At 26.6% G+C, this 27,427-nt stretch overlaps 11 protein-coding genes across 11 annotated transcripts; 6 read left to right on the forward strand and 5 right to left on the reverse strand.

Annotated features, from left to right (window-relative positions):
• Window positions 1-344: 344 nt before the first annotated feature.
• On the reverse strand, window positions 345-2,341 carry OCT59_007658 (uncharacterized protein; the record flags this gene model as incomplete). The annotated part of the gene is made up of 1 exon (XM_025331686.2): window positions 345-2,341. One exon carries the CDS (start codon window positions 2,339-2,341, stop codon window positions 746-748), a length of 1,596 nt encoding a protein of 531 aa, XP_025183995.1. The 3' UTR covers window positions 345-745.
• A 455-nt stretch (window positions 2,342-2,796) lies between these two features.
• OCT59_007659 (uncharacterized protein) lies at window positions 2,797-3,066 on the reverse strand (the record flags this gene model as incomplete). The annotated part of the gene is made up of 1 exon (XM_066150220.1): window positions 2,797-3,066. One exon carries the CDS (start codon window positions 3,064-3,066, stop codon window positions 2,797-2,799), a length of 270 nt encoding a protein of 89 aa, XP_065998838.1.
• Window positions 3,067-5,481: 2,415 nt separating this feature from the next.
• Window positions 5,482-7,020, forward strand: OCT59_007660 (uncharacterized protein; the record flags this gene model as incomplete). The annotated part of the gene is made up of 1 exon (XM_025314950.2): window positions 5,482-7,020. One exon carries the CDS (start codon window positions 5,482-5,484, stop codon window positions 6,934-6,936), a length of 1,455 nt encoding a protein of 484 aa, XP_025183996.2. The 3' UTR covers window positions 6,937-7,020.
• Window positions 7,021-9,957: 2,937 nt separating this feature from the next.
• On the reverse strand, window positions 9,958-10,564 carry OCT59_007661 (uncharacterized protein; the record flags this gene model as incomplete). The annotated part of the gene is made up of 3 exons (XM_066150236.1): window positions 9,958-9,971; window positions 10,070-10,114; window positions 10,186-10,564. The coding sequence occupies 3 exons, from the start codon at window positions 10,562-10,564 to the stop codon at window positions 9,958-9,960; spliced, it is 438 nt and encodes a 145-aa protein (XP_065998839.1).
• Window positions 10,565-10,971: 407 nt separating this feature from the next.
• OCT59_007662 (uncharacterized protein) lies at window positions 10,972-11,639 on the reverse strand (the record flags this gene model as incomplete). Its single annotated transcript, XM_066150246.1, has 3 exons — window positions 10,972-11,067; window positions 11,145-11,293; window positions 11,501-11,639. The coding sequence occupies 3 exons, from the start codon at window positions 11,637-11,639 to the stop codon at window positions 10,972-10,974; spliced, it is 384 nt and encodes a 127-aa protein (XP_065998840.1).
• Window positions 11,640-12,916: 1,277 nt separating this feature from the next.
• OCT59_007663 (uncharacterized protein) lies at window positions 12,917-14,923 on the forward strand (the record flags this gene model as incomplete). Its single annotated transcript, XM_066150254.1, has 5 exons — window positions 12,917-13,382; window positions 13,450-13,799; window positions 13,859-13,982; window positions 14,057-14,841; window positions 14,918-14,923. The coding sequence occupies 5 exons, from the start codon at window positions 12,917-12,919 to the stop codon at window positions 14,921-14,923; spliced, it is 1,731 nt and encodes a 576-aa protein (XP_065998841.1).
• A 1,626-nt stretch (window positions 14,924-16,549) lies between these two features.
• Window positions 16,550-17,205, forward strand: OCT59_007664 (uncharacterized protein; the record flags this gene model as incomplete). The annotated part of the gene is made up of 3 exons (XM_066150260.1): window positions 16,550-16,630; window positions 16,716-16,789; window positions 16,863-17,205. The coding sequence occupies 3 exons, from the start codon at window positions 16,550-16,552 to the stop codon at window positions 17,203-17,205; spliced, it is 498 nt and encodes a 165-aa protein (XP_065998842.1).
• A 752-nt stretch (window positions 17,206-17,957) lies between these two features.
• On the reverse strand, window positions 17,958-19,317 carry OCT59_007665 (uncharacterized protein; the record flags this gene model as incomplete). Its single annotated transcript, XM_025324863.2, has 3 exons — window positions 17,958-17,988; window positions 18,076-18,308; window positions 18,388-19,317. 3 exons carry the CDS (start codon window positions 19,315-19,317, stop codon window positions 17,958-17,960), a joined length of 1,194 nt encoding a protein of 397 aa, XP_025183999.2.
• A 660-nt stretch (window positions 19,318-19,977) lies between these two features.
• OCT59_007666 (uncharacterized protein) lies at window positions 19,978-21,369 on the forward strand (the record flags this gene model as incomplete). Its single annotated transcript, XM_066150273.1, has 4 exons — window positions 19,978-20,500; window positions 20,563-20,783; window positions 20,838-20,922; window positions 20,990-21,369. The coding sequence occupies 4 exons, from the start codon at window positions 19,978-19,980 to the stop codon at window positions 21,367-21,369; spliced, it is 1,209 nt and encodes a 402-aa protein (XP_065998843.1).
• A 273-nt stretch (window positions 21,370-21,642) lies between these two features.
• Window positions 21,643-22,446, forward strand: OCT59_007667 (uncharacterized protein; the record flags this gene model as incomplete). The annotated part of the gene is made up of 1 exon (XM_066150276.1): window positions 21,643-22,446. The coding sequence occupies one exon, from the start codon at window positions 21,643-21,645 to the stop codon at window positions 22,444-22,446; it is 804 nt and encodes a 267-aa protein (XP_065998844.1).
• A 316-nt stretch (window positions 22,447-22,762) lies between these two features.
• Window positions 22,763-23,527, forward strand: OCT59_007668 (uncharacterized protein; the record flags this gene model as incomplete). The annotated part of the gene is made up of 2 exons (XM_066150282.1): window positions 22,763-22,913; window positions 23,040-23,527. The coding sequence occupies 2 exons, from the start codon at window positions 22,763-22,765 to the stop codon at window positions 23,525-23,527; spliced, it is 639 nt and encodes a 212-aa protein (XP_065998845.1).
• Window positions 23,528-27,427: the final 3,900 nt, after the last annotated feature.

Genomic DNA, 27,427 nt, shown 5'->3' on the forward strand with positions numbered 1-27,427 from the left:
ATATTGAAAAACTTTATCCATTTATTCCTAGAATATATGATGAGTATATGACATTTATTATTAATACAGGCTTTATTACATAAAATGAGAAGTATTATATTATATTTATACAATACATGTTCAAAATAACAGTCAATACGAGTTTTTTTTTTCAAAAATAATTGAAGCTTAACGTGTGATTTTCCAGCAAAATAAAAAAAAATGGCGTAGCCTTTTATTCTTACAATAAATTGCAGTTTATTTTAATATGAAAATTTCAATATGAAAAACATCTGACGTAATTTTAAAATGGTGAATAATTGAATTTGAAATAATTTATTATAGGATAAATTATCTTTTTTTGTTTAATGTGTACAAAATTTTTCGATATTTTATTTGAACAAACAAACAATCAATTATTGATAATGGAGTATGGAATAATAAATACAATTTAGAATATATTATGTCTATATGACGAAAAAATTGTTCATCGAGACCTGGTAATCTTTTTTTTTAATATTAAGCAACATGACTGGAAATATCATTAAATATGATTTATACTACCATTAGTTTTTATTTTAAAAAAATTCAAGAAGCCGGACTGATCAAACTCTAGGTTCATTTCTTAAAACTTAAAAGTGGATTTCAATTTTTAAATTTATAAGATTATCTCAATAAAATATCAATAATAAATAAAATAAATAAATAATTTAATTATAATTTACAAATATTACAAATATTGTAAAGATGATATTCATCTTTATAATTAATCAATATTCTTTACAAATTCATAAGCCCTAATAGCTAAATATAATTCACAAAAATTTAGAACTTTAATATTATATAACATAAATTCATTCACTTCATCTTCTAAAGTAGACAAATCTATATTGTCAAAACTCTTAATAGCCAAATACTTGACTCTTTTTTCTTTCATAATAAATTTCTTTATAGAAGGTAAAATATTACAATAATTATTTTGCATTATTGACAATCTATTAATAAAAATATTTTGAGAATTTTCTAAGAATCTTATAAAGTCACTTTTTTTAAAAGAAAGAGATAAACTTAAATATTCTAGTTTAGAAGGGAGAATTTGTCCTAAATTTTGTAGTATAGTTGAAGTATATTCAATATCACAATTAAAATAATAATTTTCTTTGATGTAAATTGAAAGATAATTAAGATTTTGGTTAATACTTTTAATTAAATTTGATGCTAGATTATTAATTTGGTCTTTAAATCCATGTAAACCAAGAAATTTGATATTATTACAATATTTAGTAATTAATCTTAATAATTGACGTCCTGATGATAAATCATAATCAAATCCAAATACAATGAAATTTTCCAAATAATCACCAGATTTTTGTAATAATAATTCTAATAAATTGATTTGTAATCTCTCTTCTATAAATAAAGACTTTAGTTTAAATGGTTTAGTTAAATTAATAATTTGTTGAATAAAGTTACTATTTAAAGAATAACAATAAGTGATATGAACAGATTCTAAAACATTTAATTGTTCAAATATTTTGTCTAAATTGATTATACCATTAAAATTGACTTGATATAGTATGATCGTATTTAAAGTATTTGAACAATTATATTCTTTTGATAAAAATAATGATTGATAATAAGGGAAACTATTATTATCCAATAAAATTTTCTTAAGATTTTGATGTAAATAAATTACTTGTAATATTTGACTTTTAATTAATGCATATCCATATAAGATATTAGGTGAGCTACTACCAAAATAAAGGTTTAAATTTTTAATATTGTGAATAAAATTTGAATTTTGTAAAATTAATATAATAATATCATCATAATAGGGTTCATAACTGGAAATAGTGAAGATATCAATGTTAAGAGTATTTAAATTTACTTCGTTTTCAATGAATGTTTTAAATAATGATTTATAAATTAATCTTTTAAAATTAGTTGTGGAAAGTATATCTAAATTTTGTAAAAAATATCTATTTCCTGGTTTTAAAGTCCTGACAGAATCTTCAAACCACTTCCCAACAAAAGTAATAACCTTCAACAAATTTATATCTTTTATAAAACTAGGATAATTAAAAAGTGTATTTAAATAAAATAAATTATCGTTAATTTTATATATGTTTAAATTTGTTTTAAAATCATTATCACTTAAATTTTGTAAGTAAATTTCAATAAATCTATAATTTTTTGTAGGATTTGAAAATGGATTTTCCCATAATAATGGAATCGTTAAACGACACCATAATCTGCTAACTAAAATGCATGAATGTAAAGTTAAAAAATCATTTTGGAAATATTTTATAATTCCATATGTTAATTCAGGTAAATCTCCTGAAAATATTTTTGAACATGACATTGTAAAGTGTTAAACGAAGAAAGAAAAAAAAGGGGTATTTTGTGTATCATATTTTATCCCGATTTATATTAATTTTCGGAATGATTTCCGTGTGTAATGTCACTAACGTTGTTAATAATCATTTTGTAGATCACTTAGCACAGTCAAAAATCTGTTGTGGCTTAGCAGCAATCACAAGTTAGTGCCCACCCACCTGATTGAAATCTGATTGGCTAAAAAAAAATTTATATAAAAAATAATGTGACGTCCGAAAAAAATTAAAGAAAAAATTTGCGAAGTTTTCTGGAGTGACATCATCATCCCAGGAGGAGAAGGATGCATTGGATAAGGAGGATCGGTGGTCTCGGAGCCCGTCGGAGGAGGAAGAGGGATCGGATGTGGGATAAGTGAAGAAGAATCAGTATCCATGATGCTGGCATCTTGTGCAAGCTCATGCGGGGCAGGTTCGTCAAGATCTAGAAGTCAGGAGATAGATAAAATTTCAGTTTTGAGGTCCTCAAAGAGGGAAGTATAATGTTCCATTGTAAATAAAACTTCGTCCATTTTATTGAACGCTGTGTTATCAAAAGAGACCCGCTGGAAGCTGATCTAGATCGAGAAGATGACGAATTCGAGGAGGAGGACTTAAGAATTCCACGTTTATGTTTTTGGGGTTGCGAAGGAGCAGAGCGACCCCTAGGAGGTTTATGTGTATCGACTATTGACGGTTGTAACCCGCCGATCATGACCGCGATCGATACCAACCGTTTTGGCCGACTAAAGTTGCTTACCGAAAATAAAAAAGGTCATTGCCGAAATGGTAAAAATAATTTCTACAATTTCGACATGACGAAATTCACTAATTGCGACAAGCAACTTTAGTCATATCTAAGTGAGATATATCATTATCTTTAAATGTGAATCTGCGGTTTCTTGTGTGAAAAACGGGTCAGTATCATCATATTTTCCGTCGTAAATATCAGCTAATATTTTCATCGACGTTCCAATATGTCCGATATGCCCATTTTGTCGTACTTTCTAGTGACCCATCGTCTGGAAATTCATCACGAATTTTTAAACTTGTAATTTTGGAAAAATAACATCTTGTAACTTTTCAAAATCAACAAGGCATTCTTCAAGATTAAATGATAATTTACGTTCTTGTAAATTCGAGAAATTGACAATAAAAGACAATGGAATATAATGCATTCCACCACATATACCTAAGTTTTGACATTAATAAATAAATTATATCTGTCATACTACAGTCATGATATAACATCATATCGAAGTGTTTCAAATTTCTCTGAACAGAAATTAGATCGGCCATTCCATTCGAAATAATTTTTTTAAATTCAATAGTAAATGATTGTATATTATAACATGTTCGAGATAGCTGATAAAATATTTTGATGGAAATAACTGAACCACAGCGTAATTCTGCGAGATTTTTTAAACAATCTTTTACGCCACTATTTGTGTATAATTTTAAGATTTTCAGGTAAAATATTTTGTAAAGAAGCCTCTCAATTTGTAATAAAATCGATCAACTGATAGAACTTTGCAAAATGATGCATAATTGAAAAGCGGGAGGTTTTAAGGTTGGTGTTAAAATAGTAATTCCATTTTTAGTTAAAATTTCTTCTGATTCGTCTGGAAGGCAAGCAATTAAAGTACTAATCACTAATGTTCGAAGTAGTATAATTACAAGAATTTCCCCACAAAATTCTCACTGAAACTTCAGTGAAACTTCACTAGTTTGTTGTAGTAGTCAAAGGTGTTGTGGCGGTTTTATATAACATTACTGAAGTCCATACGAATAGTAGTAGTTATACGGATAGTTTAGTGAACCTATTTGGGTGTGCAGGATGGTAGATAGTTCTTTTGAGCATAAAATCTTAAGTCCCTAATAATATTATAGTATAGTTCGATCGTGTTTTTTACTAAATATTATATAATGTAGATCTTTTCTTTTTTTGTAATTTTTCTTATTTCCTAATAAAGTAATAAATTGACTTCATAAAAAAAAAAAAAAAAAAAAAAAAAGTTTTCTTGTCGACGTAATCTTTTCGAGATACTAGCTCTTTATCAAATATGTGAAAGCTTTTTAATGTAGTAAATGAAAATCAAATTTAAAATTTTTCGTAACATTGAAATAAATTTTTGCAACTACTACAGAAATAATTTTTGTTTCAATAATTTAGGAAAGTCTGGAGCGAATGTTTTTTTTGAATAACAATCCTAAAATTAATTAATATAATAAATCTTGTGGAATAGAAACGGTAAATTTTTATTTTTTAGAATTGTGAAATTAATGACATTTTTAAAAACTGAGTTTTGTAAATTTCATCCACAAAAAATTTTATCTGTGATCTCCGTAAAAACTCCGTGAATATGATACATTGAAGCCATTTCGCTGAAGGAATTCATCGTACTCATCAATTTTCCGAAACATTTTTTATTTTCTTTATATCAACTTGTTAATGATTTTAAAGGAATTATGTTAATCAAAACATTTTTGGCAAAATGTTCTTCGACGAAATGGACGATCCGAGGAAAAGGATTCGGCGAAATGTCTTTTCGACGAAACGCCCATTCGACAAAATATCCCTTCGGCGAAATTTCTATTCGGCGAAATGGCCTCGGAGAAATGGATGGATTTTTATAGGGTCACATGACAATAATTATTTTCACGCTAGTTTTACAATAGTATAACAGACAATAAGGAAGAAAGAAGGAAATTGATCATGACAACTCTTTCATGATTACGAAACACTGCAAATATTGCGAATTTTAAATATGACACATTATATTACATTGATAGTACGTCATCTATTTTAACTTTATTCACCCTTAACGTTAATAATTAAAATCTAGAGAAAAATAATGCTTACCTACAGTAATCGGATTACACTGCATCAAAGATTTGATTGGCTGACTGCCGATGATTTTTTGAAATTTCTTCATCGATTAATAGCAATTTGACGTTTGACATTCCGTAAACAAATGATCGTGCATTCGTGCTTATTAATCCATCACATGATAATTATGAAATTGTGACCGCATGACCTTTATGTTTGTAACACAACCAACAGCAAACTTAAAAACGACATTTCGTTTTAAAAAAAAAAAACCTTTTTTTTTCGCTATATTTAAAAACAATGTCTCAACTTCCCGTTGATTGTTTAAATGAGATTTTTGAATATTTGGAAGATGACAGATTTACTTTATATTCATGCATATTAGTTAATCGACTTTGGTGTGGAACTTCAGTGAGTATTTTTTGGAGAGATATTTATAATTATAGTACATCAAATTTTAGTACTTTAATTGCTTGCCTTCCAAACGAGTCAAAAGAAATTTTATATGAAAATAGAATTATTATTTCTCCTTCAACCTCAAAATTTCCGACTTTCAACTATGCAGCATTTTGTAAAATTTTATCTATTAACCGAGTTTATTACAAAATTAGAGGGCTTCTTAGAAATCAACAAACTATTTCATCACAAAATCTTAATAATTATATACATATAATGGTACGTGAAATATTCAAAATGCTCATGAATCAGATCACTTCTTTGAAAAGTTTAGTTTTTTTCTTATTTTCAGATGAGATATTTTGTTTATATCCTGGAGCAAAAGATTGTTTAAAAAATCTTACAGAATTAAGTTGTAGTTCAGATATTCCTACAGAATTATTTTATCAACTATCTCAAACATGTTATAATATACAATCATTTACTATAGAATTTGAAAGAATTATTTCGAATTCCGGGATAGCAGATTTAATTTCTGTTCAAAGAAACCTGAAAAGTTTTGATATGACACTATGTTATGATCTAACAGTTGATAGTGTAACAAATATAATTCCTTCATTAATATCAAAACTTCCTAATACTTTAATTAAATTAGATCTTTATGGAGGAGATAATTATTTTTCATTATCATTTATTGCCAATTTCTTAAATTTGCAAGAACTTAAATTATCATTTAGTAATGATGAATGTTTTGTTAATTTTGAAAAGTTACAATATGTTACTTTTCCTCAATTAAAAGTTTTAATAATTCGAGAAAAATATCCAAGAAATGAGTTATTAATAAAATTCTTAGGAAACAATGGGAAAAATTTAAGAGAAATTTGTATAGGAGATTTTGATGGATGTAATGATAATTCATTAAATTTAGCTATTGCTAAGTGTTGTCCAAATCTTAAAAAACTTTCTACAGGTATTAAATGTAGTGAATTGGAAACATTACAAATAATATTTAATAGTTGCAAAATTTTAGAAAGTATTAAAATTTGGTGCGGAGGGGATTTTTTGAGCGAAAAAGAAGCGTTAGAAGCATTTGCAAAGTATTCACATAATATTAATGAATTAGTATTATATCATTTATTTGATGAATGGCTTGAATTACTTCCGGAAGAATTAGAATCATTTTTTATAAATTGGACAGATAATAAATCACAAAAGTCATTTTCGTTGGTGGTTGTTAATTATGATGCAAATAGTTTAGATACAAATCATGAAAATATTGAAATAATTAACAAATATATTAAATTAGGCGTTATTAAGAAATTTAAAGTTACGAATTTTGATGATGAAGAATATAATTAAAACAACTCATTTTCTTAATATTTAGATTATGTACTCATATTTTTATTAATAAAATTATATTTCAATAAATATATATTAATTTTGATATAATTATGGTTAAGATTTGACCACACATTTCATTAGTTAAATTTTTTATATTAAAACACATGGTTTTTTTAACGTAACTTTTGTATCGATCAAATATATGAAAATCAAATATAAAAATTTTCCTAACGTTGCAATGGATTTTATAACTAAACGCATGTTGCAGAAATTCTGTTTTAATTGTTCGAACTGCAGAAATAATTTTTTTGTTTCAATCTATTAGTTCATAATTTAATATATACAATATGTGAAAGAAGGGAAGGACTCTGAATTGGACTCAGTAGGTAATTGATTATAGCAACTCTTGCGTAAATTAAAACATTCACTTAATAGGGTTTACATATCACATCAAAGATTCGAATAATTTTTATATTGATAACGGATTATTTACTTTTTTTTTTCTATTTTTGTAACTATAATCAGAATTCATACAAAGTACGAGAACGCATTAACAATTTTCCAAAGAATTGATCAAAAGATTCTTAAAGGTATTTCTTTTTTTTCTTCTAGAATGCGAATTTTTATTTTTAGTTCTTCAATTCTTTTTCTTAATCGAATTAAAATGGTTGATGAATCATCACCTCAGCTTTTGTCTAGTTTTTTTTTTTATAAATTTTTGTTTAAAAATTACGTATTTCAGCGGTAATTGAAATATACTAATTCATCAGGCTTATATAGTAAAAAAATATTTTCTTAAAATTAAAATACATTTACCATGGTTAATATCCCATTTCACCTCATATTTAAAAAATTTGTTACTTAATGCATTATAATAAAGGTGTTTTTCCAGAATATCACTGCAGAGAAATGTCATATAGAGATTGGAATCAATTCAATCAAAATCAAATCTTGATTAGACAATTTGATTTTTGACTTTGATTAATCAAATCTAAACCAAATTTATATATAATGAATTTGATACTTCGCTTTTTTGTGTCGCAAAAAAAAAAAAAAAAAAAATTTTGTAAAATTAAAAAAATAGATTTCTTATTCAATCCGATCGTATTGTAATTGTTTTTAAATCTCAGTTTCGTCATGAGTTTGTACCATGCTGTATATTACTAAGATCTGTAAAAAAAAAAGGTTTTGGTCTTTATATTGCAGATATTGCAGTGTTTATAGAAGATATAGAAGATAGAATAGTTTTAATCGATTATATAAAGATTTATTTCATAAAAATCTGCAGCAAATATTCAATAACATAAAACTATTTTCATAAATAAATAACAATGTAAGGGTTTTCGTTTTGACTTATTTGAGTCATTTCACCTACAAAACCTACGAAGAGACGTGTACGATCACGTGATGTGATCGCGAAAAAAATTAAAACACGTCAAAATATAATACACAACTAATTCTACCAGGTCCTACCGATTTCAGAATTTATTTACTAAGATTACAATATATCAACTGAGAACAGGAAAAAACTATAGACTAGAAATATTTTTATAAAAATCGAAATATAAAATATATCACCTCATTATCTCCAAAATAATAATTATTATTTAGTTATTATTTTTCCCAGAAATATACGACTTTCGCTTTTACATGGTGTCAGAATATCAATTAATTATTGAATACATTGTATTTTTTTTTAACTTAAATAAAGAAGATAAAGAAGATATCACAGGATGAACAATATGTCATTATGTGTCATTGTTGTCACGCTTGTGTAATTTTACGCTGATTCCGAACCATAACCAAAGGCTTACATTAATTACAAATAAAGCCCATCGTGCTTACGAAGAAAAAATGCGTGGCGTTGATTAAGCGTTTCCATATTCAGGATCAGTTAAGCTGCAAGATCCATTTTTCTACACATCGACGAATATAATTTAGGAAATGTTTATTTCATGTTGAATTATTAAAGATATAGACATATTATTTGTTCCTATTTACATTATACCCGGGTTTGAAACGAAGCAATCAATGATAGACACTCCATTTTATTATTATTATTTTTATTATTATATAAAAAATATTATCCTGTATAAAAGATGTCTTTTTCGCCATCTCCTATGTCATCTATGTCTATAAAACTAACCTCATTTGGTATTATGACCGGATTATTGCAAAATACGGTAAAGGTGTATTCTTCGATGTGTTATGCGAAATCAGGTGATGGACAACAATCGGTAGTTATTGACATATTTTTATTGTTTATATAAATATTTAGATAATAGTTATTGCGTCAGTCACGCAAGATTATGCTATTATTATTGTAAGAGTATTAAAAAGTATAACTAAATTGTAAACTTATTAAAGGATTAATTTGTAGTCATATTTAACCGATAAAAAAAAAAATATCAATTATTTAACCATTAACAAAAAATATCAGTCTTTCAAAATCAGCATGATCCTAATAGACCAATAATTTATTTTTATATTATGTTTATCATGATATTTATTGAATATTATTGTGAATTTATTAAAATATATATTGCATTTCGTCCAGATTGCTGTATATTAGTTTGTTATTATGTCTAAATTATTTTTAATAAGAAAAAAATTAAATTAGTGATTATATAATTAGGAAATTAACTAAAATAAAAACAATTGTAGGAAAAGTTTAAATAAAGTGGATTTAATTATAGAAAACTTATTTATGATGTTATTAATTAATGTATGATCAAAAACGTCAGAACGATAATACATTTATTGGATCGGTCGGTCACAGGGACCTTCATTGATTGGTGTTTTCATCCAATCATTCGATCATATCCAATAAGTATTTATTATATGACATTTACATGTTTATTATTATTTTAAAAAATTACATTTATACAATTAAAGTTTAAGTTTATATATAAAATTTAAATAAAAGATGTATATTTAAATTTTTTTAAAAAAACTATAACATTTATATAACCCAAAATTATAAACTAATAATAAATGATAAAAAAAAAGAAAATTTTATATAATCCTTTGGCTTTTCAATCAATTATTTTCATCTATTTTAAACCAGGAAAAATTAGATGAATTGATATTTTAATTATTAGTTTAATAAATCGAAAAATGCCATAACATCTAATACAAAAATCATTATTACCTTTAGAATTGATATTGAGTTTAGTAAAATCTATTTTTACAGATTCTATAAATGAAAAATTAATATATAAGAATTATTTCATGAATAATCAATTAATGTGATGTATAATTAATTACCTGAATATTTATTTCCAAGTAAATCATTATTATCGTTAGAATTTTTTGGTTCTGGAAGATTTTTAAAATCTAAAAGTTTACTTGTGTAAATTGCTTGAGGATGTGTCATATATGAAAGAGTGCAAGTAGATAAGAAAGGTGAAGATGTTGATAAATAAGATGAATCTTCATTAATTTTATCCACTTCTTTAATTTGTTCAACAATTGCGGGATTAAATTTTCTAGAACCATAATTATATAAATTTCTTAATGAGTCATATAATTCATTCACTTTAGGTCGATTTAAAGGGTTTGCATCCCAACATTGATTAATTATATCAAGAAGTAGTTGAGGAATTCTGTAATTAATTTTTGGTCTTAATCCTTGACAAATTTTCATAGCTAAGAATTCATCATGTGCCACATCATAATAAGGAGGCAGACCTGTACATATTTCATACGTAATAATTCCAAATCCATAAATATCACTTGCTTGAGTATATTCTTTTCCTCTTAAAACTTCAGGAGCTACATAAGGCAACACTCCATATATTTTTTTATTACTATCTTGAAAAGTCTTTACATTTGCTGGTTGACATAATCCTAAATCAGTGATATAAGCACTATCTATAAAATCACTTAATATATTTCCACAATGAAAATCATGATGAATTAATCCTTTTTTATGAATGTCTTTAAGACCATATGCAATACCATGCATACTTTGAAATTTTTTCTCCCAATTCAGTGAAATAAAATTATTATTTAAATGTTGCCTTAAACTACCTTCTTCTAATTTCATAACCATCATAAAATTTTCTGTTTTTGGATGATTGGATCTTTAGTGATGCCAAAACATTGAACTATCCAACCGGTTTCATATGGTAAATTATGTAATTCAATCTTAAAAAAAATTAAAGTAAGTTTAATGCTTATAAAAGTTAATGATAGTACTTAAATTTATGAAAAAAAGATCTTACCTCTTTTAAAAATTGAGCTGTCATGCTTCGTGAGTTATGTAGACATTTTAGAGCAATTTTTTCATTATTACTTCTTTTCCATTGATGATTATAATAATTACATATAGGACCATCTTTCCAAATTGCTTTAAAAACAGTTCCAAATCCTCCTTTTGCCAAATATTCAACATTTTCAAATCTATCATATTCAATCCACTCCATAATTTGATGGCAATATTTAGCTTTTAATTGTGTTTTTTGAATGAATTCATCAACTTCATTATTTCCACTTGTCCAATTTTTGAAATTTTGTTGAATAAGACAGTAATTACACCAAAAAATACATATTTTAATTCGATTACACACATTACACAAACCATTTTCTTTATAACGTTTTTTTAATTCTTCATTTAATATCAGTTTATCAATTAATGATTTTTGTTCTTTAGTTAAATTCCGATGATTAAAATCTTTTATTTGTTCAATTATAACATCACTGAGTTTAAATTCACCCATTCTAATGAATTATTTAAAGAATTATTATAAAATATACAAAAAAAAAAATTATAATAAGTACGAATAAAAAAAAGAAATAAAAATGTAAATTATAGTCCGATTGTGCAAGTTTTTATACAATATTTCATTACTTAAATTGTGGTTAAAAAAAGAAGCAAGAATAAATCGGAGAACTCCGATTGAGGCGATGTTTATAGAAAGGTCGCATGTAGATCAGGTATCAATGAAATAAAATTTATTACGTCATTAATAAAAATTTGTGAAAATCACGTACCGGTCGACCCGGTCGTACCGAACGATCATCAAAGTTCATATAATAAACTAATGGATTATTCCATGTGGAAAAATTTCCTGATGGAGTCAGACCAAACTTTGCGACATCGATTTCTCATATATATCCAGCCGCCACTATTTTTGAAAAAAATTTACTTATCTTGTCTATTGGTAATACAACGATGCCTGTCGCAATTCTTGGTACACCAATTATACTTTGAATTTAGAATTATTTCGTACATCAAAACACCAAAGTCGTTATTGGAGATAGTAATGACATTGACGACCTCAAGCTAGCTATTGAGTAGAAAAACCAGAATGACTTTGCTGGGGTTGATGCTGATAGACTCAAGTTATGGAGAGTTAACACGGATCAAACTATTTCCAAAGAAATATTAAATGACGAATTAGAGGATCCAGCAAAAACCATTGGAGAAACTTTTCTTGGTGTCCAAGGAGGTAACATTTGAGTTGTAGTTAGCTTTGATTGAATTTTCAACATTTAATTTTTTTATTACTTTTTACTTCTTAAATCTTTTCAACTGTTGTTTATTAGACCATTCCATTCTGCTGTATAAATTTCAAAGAAACCACCATTTGTTAAATACACAGTGAAATTCGATATAATGGAACCATCCGTTCCAGTAAAAATATCCGGTATATCGAGACTTCCAATATATCAAAAAATTTCGATATACCAGATTTTATATATAAATCATTAAAAATAAATATTAATTAGTGTTTGTATGTCGGATAAACGCCAAATATTTATTTTCGGCTATAAAAGTCTTTGTTATAGGATGTGTCTTAATTCAGAAAATTGATTATAGGAGGTAAACAAATATTTCTTTAGAATAACGTAAATTTGATTAACGATAAAAAAATGTCGAAAGTTGATCATTGCTCAATTAATAAAAAAAATTTTTTTTTTTTTATGCAGGAGGCGAAATTTTATGTTACAGCCATGCATGTGTTACAAAATAAAAAAAAGTATATAATCGCAAATGGACGAGGTAAATAATAATTTTAATTTTTTGGTAATAAATTTATATGATTATCAAATGGATGACATTTCAGTAAAAATTAACGATGATGCTAACAAAATCGAAATCGAAGTTGATAAAAATGATGTTGATAAAAATGATGCTAATAAAAATGATGCTGACCAAATCGATATTGATAAAATCAATGTTGATAAAAATGATGTTGATAAGATATTTACCTTCAATGATGAACGGCATAATGGTAAACCTATTACTAAGATAGAAATATCACCAAATGAAAAATACTTTATTACTTATAGTAAAGAAGATCATTCAATTATTGGTTGGAATGTTGAAGATATAGATAAGTTTCAACTTAAATTTCATCAAACTGTTAAAATTAATGACAATAATAAAGATATCAATAATTTATGTGTTTCTGATGATAAGAAACTATGTATAATTTATGAATTTGCTTATTGCGATTGTAAGTAATATTATGTAATTATAAACTTATGGTAATTGATATTTATTATATATATATTTTTTTGTAGATACTTGCTATATAATCGATATGAATAATAAAGATAAAAAAATTGCATTAAGTTTTTATAAAAGTGTTTGTGCATTTTATTGTACCTTTAATTTAAAAGGTGAATTTATTTTATATGGTTTAGTTCACTCTTATTTTGGAAGTCATAGAATTATTTTGATTTATTCCACACAAAATAAAAATAACAAATGGGAATGTAAGAGATTTTACAAGATACCTGAAGATTATGGAATAATTAGTATATCAAAATATGATAAAGTTTACCTGTATTCAAAAGATTACATTTATGAATGGAATATTAATACTAAAAAAAGTGTAAAAATATTTGTTAATAATAAGGATAAGAATAAGGTAATAAATATTATAAAATTATTTTCAAACCAATTGATTAAATATTATTTATTTTTTAGATTGAAACATATCGTATTAAAATATTCAGTAATGAAAAGTATAATATTTTAAAAGTCAATGATAAAATCATCGTTTATTCAATCGAATTGGGAATTATTGTTGCTACTTTGGATATAAATGATGGTAACCATTTTTAATAAATTTTATTTATACTTTAATTATTACTCATATTAAATCACTATTTTTTTTTTATTTAGATATTCAACTTTATAATTTTATGAATCATACTGGTTTATGTCTTTTACCTTCTTTATTCTATTATACACCAGATAAAGAAATCAAATATTGCTGGAATAGTAAATACAAAAATTGGTTTAATCAATCTTTAATTGATAAACCAATTGATGAATCAACTGATGCACCAACTGATGAACAAACAAAGTTTGTGTTTGGAATTCTAAATGAATGTGTTTGGAAATCTAAATTTTACGAAAATATGTCAAAAACTAAAGTTATTGAATGTGAAACTTACAATCACTTAAATGTTCATTCATTTAATCCATATATGGATACTGTATCTACATTATTTCAAAATGCCACATGCGATAGTAAAGAAGAATTAACTGAATCAATTGAAAATTTAATTAAATGGGAAATATTTGCTGATGATGATAAAATTAGACTAAAAGTTTTCAAACAAATTAATACTAAATGGGAATTAATTAGCGAGAGATGTGAAAATTATCCTTATAGACCTAAATCATATATTCATTATATTATCCATCATAAATTTATTGCAAGCTCATTATTTAATAATAATGATATTGTTATATTGACAACATTTGGTATTCTTATTTATACTTTCAGTGAAAATAACAAATCTATTTCTTTAAACTATTTTTATTTTATGAATTTTGATTATTATAGATATGGAGATAAAAAATATATGGAAATACTTCAACATAACACAAGATTATTTTTAAAATCTACTTTACCATTACCAAATTATGATAGTTTTAGATTAAATGGTTGGGTTTTAGATGTAATAAATAATAAGTCAAGTTTTTTGAAATATGGAGTTGAATTATTAATATTTGCAATTAAAGAACATAAGTTAGAATTAATTGATGATATTTATAAAAAATGTATGACTTATTTTAAAGAGGATCCAACGAACAATAAGTCATTTTTAAGTATTATCACTTCTGCAATGCCATTACTAGATGAATATTATCCAGAATATATTCTAAAATATTCATCAGAAACGAATATGATAATAGATTCTTCTTTTTATAGTATAGAGCATCAAAATAAAAATTTCCATCTTTATTCTTTTTTTCAATCTCCTCAATTAGCTAATTTATCGAATTCTCTTTTAACAAAATACTATTACTGTAAACTTTTTGAATTTTATTACAAAACTAAATATACATATTTATTAATATTTATTTTGTTAATTATATATTATGCTATTCAAGCTTTAATAATACTTTTAACTTTACCCCTTTATTTGGTTACATTTTATATTTTATCAAAATATAATTTTATTAATGATATTTATGCTTCAGATGCATTTTCTTTTATTTATTACTATACTGAACTTAAAATTTTTAAAATTCTTAAGAAAAATATAACAACAACACCAACAACTACTTTTATGATTCCTTATATTAATTTTGTTAATTATTCGAAAGATTATAATTGGTTCTTAGAATTAATTAGACCTCAACCTAGTCCATTTACTAAATCAATAAATAGAAATATTTACAAAACATGGAATGGTGAAGCATTAATTAATTTTAAATGGAATGCTTTTGGAAAATATTATTATGCAATGATTTGGATTATATTTATGGCTTTACTTGGATGTTTCACTGCTGCTGCAACAATTCCTCAGCAATATATCAGTAAAGGAATTAGACAACAACTTTTTATTTCTTCGATTATACTTGGATTTATTCATCTGATTTTAAAAATTCGTCAATTTTTTTATAATTTTACTAAGTGGTTTTATAATTTTTGGAATATTTTTGGTAAATATAAATGTTTAATTTATATATTTACAATATTTTAAGAAAATGAAATTAATTAATTATATAATGTTTTAATATTTCAGATATAATTGCTTATGTACTTTCAATTTACACTTCTATTTATTGGCTTCAAACAAATGATAAGAACAATAATTATCTAATTCAATTGCTTTCTTTTTCATGCTTATTTTTGGATATAAAGTTTTTGTTATTTTTTAGAGCATTTGAATATTTTGGTATATATTTTGCAATTATTATTAGTGTTGGAAAAAAGATTTTTTCTTTTTTAGTAGTCATATTCATTTTTATAATAAGTTTTGCACACGCATTTTATATTTTATTATCTCCAAAATCTGAATTTTCACTTGAACAATATACAAATAATAATGATCCGAATAATCCTTGGAATTTAGCTTCTAGTTATAGTCAAGTAATTGATAATAATGGAAATATAAACTTCAATCCATTTATGATTCAAACACCTGATAAAAATACAAACATGTTTATAGATATTAGAACTTCTCTTTTTGCTACATATTTATTCTTAGCAGGTACTGTATAATTAAATTATATATAAGTATTTTTATAATATTTTTAAACAATTTTTCTTTCTTATTAATAGGTGATTCAAGTGCATTATCCAATTGGTCATATGCAGATAATCCATCAATTGCAATATTGATTGTTTTATTTTCCCTCTTGATTGTTGTATATCTTATGAACTTGTTAATTGGATTACTCAATAATGCAATAGAAGAAGATAATAATAGAGTCTCATATTTGATACAAAAGGCAGAAGTAAATAATATATTAATGTTAATCATTCTATTTTCTTTAAATATACTAATATATTTAATATATTTCTCAATTTTTATTTTTAAAGATTTTGGCTGAGATTGAGTTATTTTATCTATTACCACATCAGAGACGTTGGCAAACATGGTTTCCTGAAGTAATGTATGTAATTTTGTTTTTATTAAAAAAAATATAATGACTTGATTTTATTAATTATTCAAATTTATTTTTCAAGACATTATTATGCTAATGTTGATAAGACTCGAATAGAAATTGAAAGATTGATTAAAGAGGGTGAATGGGATAATAAGGAATTCACAGAGATGCGGGAAAAATTATTGGAACAACTTCAGATTAAATATAATCCTATTGGCAATGAGGTAATATTGGAGAAAGTAAAATCTAATGATGTGAAATTAGATAAGTTAGAGAAATTAGAAGAGAAATTAAATAAGTTTGAGAAATTAGAAGAGAAATTAGAGAAATTAGACAAGTTAGAGAAATTAGAAGAGAAATTAGGTAAGTTAGAGAAATTAGAAGAGAAATTAGAGAAATTATTGGAAATACATGCAAAATAACTTTGCTGAAACCTGGTGTTTTGCATCCTAACCGTCACGAATTAGACCCAAATTCGCATCGATCACGTGGCGGCATATTATCTTGGCGAAATTTTTACGATCCGTAAAAATGTTGTTAACCTTACATTAATGAATAGTTTCGAAATAGAGTTTAACTACAATAAAGGTATTAATAATTTAGTGACTAATGTAGAAAATTAGCCGAAAAAATTAATCTAAGATGCTTTGTCAATGAATTTGATAATATTCGACGAGGCTTTTAAGATAATTATTTTAAAAATGACTAATGTAGGAGATTAGCTGAAAAAATTAATCCAAGATGTTTTGTCAATGAATTGGATAATATTCAACGAGGCTTTTAAGATAATTATTATTGTAATAACAATTTGTAAATTGTAATAATAAAATGATTAATAAAACGCAAATAATAAAATTCTATTGCAGTAATAAAACTAGTTATTATAAAATACGAAATTATAATATTGTAATAATATGCTATTTCACAATTCTAAGTTACTTGCGAAATCACTGCCATTTCTAGATGGAATTACCAAGTTCTTTGTAATTATGTCCAATGTTTTTGTTTTTTCCAGATCTCTCACGGTATAATTAATAATTACAGCCTTCCTAACTAGATTACATAAATAAATCAACGAATTTTCCCTTAAATCATTGATTTTCACGGCACTTAACCATCGTCGTAGTGTATTCTTTGTTATTTCTTCATCAACGAAATCAGCAATGTCTTCTTTTCACGGTAGAATTGTTTCAGGAATACTTTGACTGACAAAGCATAAATATTAGTATTATAATATTTCATCCAAAGTTCATTGAAATGATGGAAATTGAAAAGAAAAATAGAATAATTACCCTTTTCTTTTTTCTTTAAGCGAATCAACCAATTTTTCAATCCCGTCGAGAAATTTATTTCTGAAATCTCCAAATTGCCTATTCGCGATCCTTAACCATTCCAAGCCTTCAGCTGAGTTGAGATCGCACTTGATTATTTGTTGTACCAATTCCTCAAGGGCACGTTTTGGAGGATTTCTGACGCGTAGAAAGAGACATTTTAGCTCTTCTAAAAAATCGCGGCTTACCTTTGACTGCAAGTAATAAATAAATATTGTCAATGAATTTTAGCGGCTTTGTTAATAATCAAAACAAAAACTAAAAAATTCTTACTTTATCTTCATGCAATGTTGATTGCAATTGTAATTTTGTTGGATTTGTCAAATTTGATGATGTGAACTGTTGCCCATTTGCGAGCGACGTTTGCATTGACGAATATATAGCGTTAGCAAATTGAAGAACATTCGGATTCGCACATAGCCAAGTAGCTAGTTGGAAAATCGTATCCATGTCATTGAAACATGATGGAAGTGTAGAAGAAGCAGACGCATTAAAAGAACGTAAAGAAGCTGGGGAATTCAAATCCCTCAATCCTGGACGCGAAGGAGATGATAATTCAAGTCCATTACTTTGAATTTCGCGTAAAGGAGTTGATGTATTCAAACTCCTAGATGCTGGACGTTCCAGACGCGGAGGAGCTGATAAATTTTCGAGTCCATTACTTTGAATTTCGCGTAAAGGAGTTGATGTATTCAAACTCCTAGATTCTGGACGTTCCGAACGTGAAGGAAATGATAATTCAAGTCCATTACTTTGAATTTCGCGTAAAGGAGTTGATGTATTCAAACTTCTAGATGCTGGACGTTCCAGACGCGGAGGAGCTGATAAATTTTCAAGTTCATTACTTTGAACTTCACGTAAAGGAGTTGATGTATTCAAATTCCTAGATTCCGGACGTGGAGCCAATGCACTATCAAGTTCTTCTAAATCCGTATTATTTAGAGGTAACAAATTAAAAGGTCCGGATAACGATGGTTCTATTGTATCCTCATAATCACTATCTTCTAAGATTTCATTCAAGAGATGTGATTTCTTGTTACTTTGTCCACGTCCACGTCCGCAGCCTCGTCCACTGTTAGCAGTTAAAAATTGTTCTTCTTGAGGTGTATTATTTCGTCCACGTCTACGTCCACGTTTGGGTTTGAATTGTTCAGGAGAAGATTTGTCCTTTCTACTATTGCTACGTCCACGAGTTTGAGGCATTTTTAATCGTTGGATATTTACATAAATAAAATGTAGAAAAATTTTTTAATAAAGATATTTTTTTTACGAAAGCAAATTAAGAATCGATTTTAAATAGTATTATGTCAACACATATTCCCGATTAATTAGCCTTTTCTAGTTAATTTAGACTGTAATCGGTTAAATGCAAAGTATTTTTTTTTTTTTTTAAATTAATATAAAAAATACAAAAAAGCTAATTTAATTATGTCAACATATTTTCCACCAACTATTTAGCCTTTTCTAGTTAATTTAGACTTTAATCGGTTAAATGCACAGTATTTTTTTTTTTTAAATTAATATAAAAAATACAAAAAAGCTAATTTAATTATGTCAACATATTTTCCACCAACTATTTAGCCTTTTCTAGTTAATTTAGACTGTAATCGGTTAAATGCACAGTATTTTTTTTTTTTAATTTAACATAAAAAGTTAGTTTAATTAAACTTTCCACCGAACTTTTTAGTTAATTTATACAATAATAAGTTAGTCTATAATTAATTAATAAATTACGTTATTTTCACTTTTATCCATTTTTATTAATAAATTTGATATAATATTATGAAATTGACAAATAAAATTTAAAATAGTATCGTGTAAAATACTAATTGAAATTTTTACACTCTTCTTTCGCTTGATAAAATGTTTCGAAGTCGTTATATTTCATTTAATCCACATCGTATTTATATTAGACACCGTCATAGTAAAATTAATAAGATATCTTCACAAATATCAAATGAAAGAAATGTATCTGAAGATATTCATATGGAAGACGAGTCAGGTGAAGAACTTGACGAAACTAGTTCAAACAAATATAATGAACTCGGTAATGAAGATGAACTTTACGATGAAGGTGAACTTGACGAATATGAACTTGACGAGGAAGATGAACTTGATGATGAAGATGAACCTGATGATGAAGATGAACCTGATGATGAAGACGAAATTGAATATGAACCTGATGAATATGTATCCGATGAACCGAACGAAAATGAAAGTGACTATGAAGAATCGGAAGAACTTGATGACCTGGACATAAATGAAGAAGTTGTTGATGAGTCCTTAAAAAGTGAACAATTACCACACACTAGCGGAGTGTTTGCGCCATATTTTAGTAACATTACGGAAGCCTTAATGTTTTGTTGGGTCCAAAAACATAACATATGTAAGTTACGTATTTTTAATCGAAACATGATTGATGATATTAGTGCTAACTCATATTTCTAGCTACCCATGCATATGATGAATTAGCGGATATAATTCATCATCAACAGTTCGAAAGTGAAGACGTCGTGAAGAATAGTCGACGATTTAGGAAGTATAGGCAAAGGTTGCCTTTACTTCCAATCAGATCTCGTCAAATACACATCTCCAGCAAGAAAACGCCTTCAACATCAAAAAATATCGGAAATGCATATTATTTTTCTATTACCGATATTATTTGCCACGTTCTAAATAATCCTTTATCATTCAATCGCATGTATTTCGGACCAGGGCAATAGGTCGTAGAAAATAAAGAGCTCTGGCATGGGAACATTTGGAAGGAATCATTAAGATTTGGACAGGCATCTATCACGATTGCTGGAAGTAAGTTTAAGAACTGAATTGTGTTCTTTGCTAAATTTCCTTTAACAATTCTGCTAAATCTTTTTAGATAATTACTATTCTGGGGACTTCGTAACTTATAGAAAATCAAGTGGATCTCCAAAAGAAATTGGTCATATATTAGCGATTGTTCAGCAAGACAATGGACTAAAGATCAAGATCCAACGTGTTTTGTTGTATGAAGACTTACCGGTAAATTTACAGAGTAACGATCGAATGGAACGATCTGAAGAAGGCGAACTCTGGTTTCTGGATCGAGAAATGGATGACGCAACCATCAACATCAAACCACAAGTGATTTCTAGACGCGTTCCCATAACTATTCTTTACGATGATGATGTTATCGATCGCGATTCACTTAAAATTCGAGAGATACTTTACAAGTATAATGGGCACTGGAGATTAAGAGATGTCAAATATTCTTACTGACATCCTTCTGAATTCGCTGCGTTCGAAGAACCAACAACAGAACTTCCAGTATACAAATTATATATCAATCTTTATTACGATGATTTTGGAACTTTTCGAAACGTTTACCATTCGCTAGGCGGTATATATATTCAAATTGGAAATATGCCATTTAGCGAAAGAAATCAGCTTAGGAATCACTTCGTGCTTGGGTTTGTTCCCTTCGGCGGCTGTTTCGACGACTTTATCAAACCATTTATTGAGGAAATGAAACAACTTGAAGAAGGGAAAATCATGGATATACAAGGAAATAAAAGTCTTGTGATCGCAAGCATCGGAGATATAACTGCGGACTTACCCCAGGGAAACGATATGGCAGGTGTGAAAAGACACGGTGCTACAAGAGGATGTCGCACCTGTAATGCAACTAAAGATTCCTGGACGGCCAATAATCTCGACTTACTATTAATTTCTCGTTATAAACATCTTGCGGATAAACAATTCGAAGAGATTTCTGCGGCACCAATGATAACAAGATGTAAAGAAATCGCCACAGAACACGGATTACAATTGCAACCTCCGATACTTGATTATTTGCGATGGGAAAGACATTTGCAATCACCTCAAGACGTATACCATGCTACCGCAGGAAAAGTGTTGAGACTCCTTAAAATGACGATCGAATCATTTACTCTAGAAGGAAAATCAGCATTTCTCGCAAACTGGAAGACATTTGAATACCCAAGAACTTGGCATAAACTGCCAAATCCTATCTCTCACATCGACAGCTTTATGATGTCGGACTGTTTGCAATTAGCGATGATTTTTCCTTTTATACTAAATAGGTTCTTAAAACATCATCATTTCAAACAATCTGAACTCACAAAACTTCAGCATCGAATGGGTATTTCTCGCAATGACTCGGCGACAAATTTATGGATAAGATGCTGGTCGGTAGTTGCAAGAACAATGGTAACAGTATTCAAAGGGTCTTTCACAGAAGACGATTATGTCGAATTGCGTGAATGCTTGGATAACGAAAGGAAACTATTGTCCCAGGTTTTGATTATTAATTATTTATATCTCATTCACACTTAATCATTTACTAATAATTCATTATTACATATTTGTGCATACTAATTTAATATTAATTCATCAATTTAATATTATTAACATAAAAATTTTAATTATTTACAAATAGATGTTTGAAGAGTTTGAATGTCTGCTGAATTTACATATCAATTTCCATCTAATATTACATGCCAAAAATTATGCCACGTTGTTGAATACAAGCGTCGGAATGAAAGAAATGATTCACCGAATATTTAAAAACATTGTGCCACGAACGAACTTAAAGGATGTAAGCTTGGACCTGTTAAGACGCTACAATACGTTATTTGCATTGCGTTATCTAATGGATGGTGGAACAGACTTTCAATCTTCTAAGTCTAGCAGTGGATTTATGAGCATTTCGCAACACTTGAAACGCCTAATGAGTGATTGGTTCATCGCAAAAGACAAGAAGGTTAATGTAATGAATGATGGAAACGAAGATGTAAACGAAGGTATCAATAACTAAAATACTCTTATTATTAATGAAAAGAAGGATTCTACTAACTCATTCTTTATAGTTTACTCTCCAGTCAGTTATATTTCAAATATATTGTTAAAGAAGCATATTAAATGAAAAGACGTCAACTTATCACTATTGACAAATTTCCGAGCTGAATTGGCATTAGCTTATGAAGATCTTGAAAAATACATAATTTCAAACAACCAGCCGTCTTTTTTTGAATATGCAAGTTTCGTCTATATTAAAGAAAGTAGTGAAGCCATTCGATATGCTTTGCATATCGGAGATGTTGTTTCAATCGATACTGATGAGTTCGGAGAAGGTCTTGCGACTGTGCAAGGGATATTTTGCCATCGGAGTGACCAAATTTTCACTTTTATTATCATCGACTGGTTTGAAAGCACAAGTCTGGTGAAGTTAGATTGCCCAATATACAAGTTACAAACGGGAAGAAGCCGGAGAAAGATTTTTCCCATTAGCGTAGTCAATGCAGTTAATAGAGTACATTTTATTCACAATTGTAATGATGGCGAATGTATTGGAGGCAATCATGATTTTAGAAACAAAACATACATTCGAAATATGTATTATTTCAATACGGTATAATATCAGTTTAAAATTCGAAAATGAAATGATTAGAAATTGATAATAATGATTTAATATTACTTTATTAGTTCTTAAACACTTCAAAAATAATACATTTATAAAACTATTCTAAATTTTTACAATTTGTTAAATACAACTAAACTAATTTTTTATAATTCATATAATATTCATTATTTATTTATTTACGGTTTCGATAATATTCATTTATTAATTTATTTATTTCTTCAAAACGAAATCGATTTAAATTATCTATCGATCATCTTAATATGCCGTAACTGCATATAGACAAATTCCAATTAATTCGAAACTAAGTTGTGACCGAATCGTGCATTTGTTTTATCTTTAAAGTGAAGTTTCGGTTACGATCTGGGTTTGATTTAAAAAAATTCTGCAAAGAATTTAATATTACATTAGTTTTATAATGTATTAAGTAGATCAGTTTATAATCAATTATAATTACTAGCTGTTTATTTATATCTTATAATAATAACAAGATGCATACTGAGTTCAATAGTCCATACATTAGTAATTTAAATAAAATTGAATTAAAGAGGAAAAAAATAAAATAAATTCATTTTAACGTGATTATATACTGTAGAAAATTTTGTTATATCTGTACTATTTCTTCCTATCTTTATTCTTTATAACTTTTATTAAGCATTCTAGGGCTAGGATTTTCTTTTCAAAAATTTCTATTTGCATACTCGAGCCAAAAGTAACGTGAAATGAAATGTAATTTCTATGTGATCGAATTATGTTGTCAGAAACTTTCGTAATGTTAACAATATTGCTTTTTCAGAATTCATTAGAATTGAAGAACTAATAGATATTTTATAAGCTTTTTATTGATTTCTTCATAGGCATCACATTTTTCATAGCCATGCTACGATAATATAGGTCATAAAATACATGCCGTAAGTAATAAATGGTGAGATGGATTTGCCTTGATCAATGCCATCTCAATGCTGTTATTATTAGGATCATTTGTCTGCAAGATGATGATGGTAATGTGAGATCAATTTAGTTTTTATTTAAATAGATTCCATTTTGTAAATTGTTTACTCATTTTATATCATTTTTTGTAAATATAGTACTATTAATAAATAAATTAATTGGAATAATAAGGGTAAAATTTTAAAAAGTTTCTATGCTATATGATAAAGGAATTAATGTATGATGTAAGTGTTAAATACGTAATGTTAATATGTAAAATACTGTATTTATAGAATATATTTATATAAAAATGGAATATATTATTAAAACATGTTTGCCTGAATCAAGTTTGTGATAAATAAATCATAATTGTTTTTATTTTGTTTCAGAAAGGCCTAAATCAATTTTTTGAATTCAGATGTTGATAATATTATATGATTGTTTTAATGAAATATTTTTAAAGTTGAATAAGGAATAAAAATTTAATTAAAATTCGGTCTATTTTTAAAATAAAATAATAAAAATGTTTATTTTTTTAAAAAAAAAGAGATAGTAGATCGACTATCCATCTTGTCTATTATATTATTAAAAAATTTGGTCTAAGCCACGTTACTTATTGCGAGAATTGAGATTTACTGCAGAGACAATTTAACGATAAGTGAGCGCTTAATGATAATATAATTTCATTGTTATTTATCAACATATTAGTTCCATCAATTTCTTTAATATAATAATGATAATGCAAATGATTTTTTTATTTTTTTAAAAATTATTGACAATTTCATATAAGATACAGTCAATTCATTTTTGTTATTACTTTTGTAATTTCCCTATAAAAAATTTTACAAAAAAATAATCACATGTCTGAGTTTCTTTGGAAATATAAAATATAAAAATATAAAAATAATAATATAATAATATAAAATAATTTAAAATATAAAAAGATATAAAAATATAAAATTAAAAATATAAAAATATAAAAAATTATCTCCGTGCACCTAAATATCTTCTATTATGACGCCACCTTCTACTATGGTGGGTCTTTAATAATAATAAAAACTAGAAAAATGATCATTTATCAGAATTTTATCCAGAATTTTTTTTATAGGGTATGTTAATAGGCTCATCTCGAAAATCAATTCAAAAATAATATCCTTAAGAGCTTTTGGTGACTTTCTAGAAAAATTCATTCCATTTTGACTACCAACTTTTCCTAGCTTTCCAAACTCATTTTTATTACCGTTACTAATGAACCTTAGGATCCAGTCTCCTCTGTGACTAATCCATGTAAAATTCCCTGGTTTAATCTTTCTGCTATGGCTGTCCAAATGATTTGAAACTGTTATTCGCCCTTGCAGCTGTTTCCCAAATCATCTAAATTTGTATAGCTCTATATATATTTTGGAATCAATTATTTAAAGAATATGATTAAATCAAATCTCAATCTTAATTTCTTCTTCATGGTGTTGATGAATAAATAAGCTTGCGCTTCTTAATTATTATACAAGTACATGCTTAGTTTAATTCATCTTAAAGCAAGTATATGACTTTAATAATAATGAAAATAGTGGGTCTTCTCTATTTTTTAATAATAAATTGGTATAATTATTCAGTACCTCCTCACTTTCAATACTTAAAGCTATATTACTAAAAGATAATGGAGAGCTTATGTGACTTATTGAACAATTTAACAGAGTTTTATGCTGATTTTCCAATTTAAAATGAAAGGATTTTAAATCTACTTGAAGTAATGTTGGTAATTCATTATTTAAATAATGAAATTCTATTTCATAAAAGCTTTATAAAAATAATTTAAAATAATTTAAAATAATTCCCTTTCACTTTATTTTTTTTAACATAGTTAAAGAAATATAATATTGTTTCATGCTTTCTTGATCCACATGTTTTCCAGATGGTCTTGATCTTTCAATAACAAGTTCTTCTTCCTTTAAAGGGGTTTAATGTCCAGAAAAATAATCTAATACTTTCTAGTATTAACAGTCTTGGCAATGGCATTATTTATCAGGTAGATTCAGATGTCACCCTTCCAATAAGGATTATAACAAAAATTTTCTGATATTGTACTTAATGATAATACATATAAGACTAATAAGTTAATATATATCTAAGCATTTTTATAGTTTTTCACAAAATTCAACTTGCTTAACTTGTTGTTATTTGAACCTTCTCATGATTGATCTTTGGCTTGGTGTACCAGCTTTTTGCTTTTTTTTTGACTTTTTTTTTGACTTTCTACACTTTGTGAACTCTGTATTCCAGCATAAAACTGAAATGGCATATATGCTTTAGCCCAACTAATCTGATTAGCATATAATGTTCTAGTCATATACTCTTCTGATTAGAATGATAACTATAGAAGATTTGAAATGCAGCTAATGCATTTATAGATGATGTTCAATAAATACTTTGAACATTTCTAAGTAGTGGCTATTAAAACTATTGGAATAAAATTTTGGATGACTTTTAGTGTATGTTGATCCAAACTTTTAGAGCCAAGTTGTCATCATCCATAAATATTTGTGTTTCTTGATATTTGGACATGAATAAATAATATAATTATTTAATGAATCATCACTATTATTAATATAAAATTTTTTTGTAAATATCTAAATTTTGAATAATGATTCATTTGTTGGTTGGAAATTACCAGATTTAAATTTAATTTTGAAAAATACAGTTCTTCAAAACTATTATAATTACTTTTGTTATTAAGTGATAGTACTTGCAATTTGTTAAAATTATTCAAAGGGTCTTCAATCTCGGTTACAAATTCTTCTTTTGTTGATGAACTCAATTTGTTTAATAAATATAACTCTGAACAGAAATAAAATTCTGCAAATATATAGTAGTGTTTATATGTCATATCTAAAAATTGTATATTGCAATATATTTGTGATAGTTGATGATAAAAATTAGGAGAATGATCCAAATGGCAATTTAATTGTG

The sequence above is a fragment of the Rhizophagus irregularis genome, chromosome 15 (assembly GCF_026210795.1).
Source record: "Rhizophagus irregularis chromosome 15, complete sequence".
Taxonomy (NCBI): Eukaryota; Fungi; Glomeromycota; class Glomeromycetes; order Glomerales; family Glomeraceae; genus Rhizophagus; species Rhizophagus irregularis.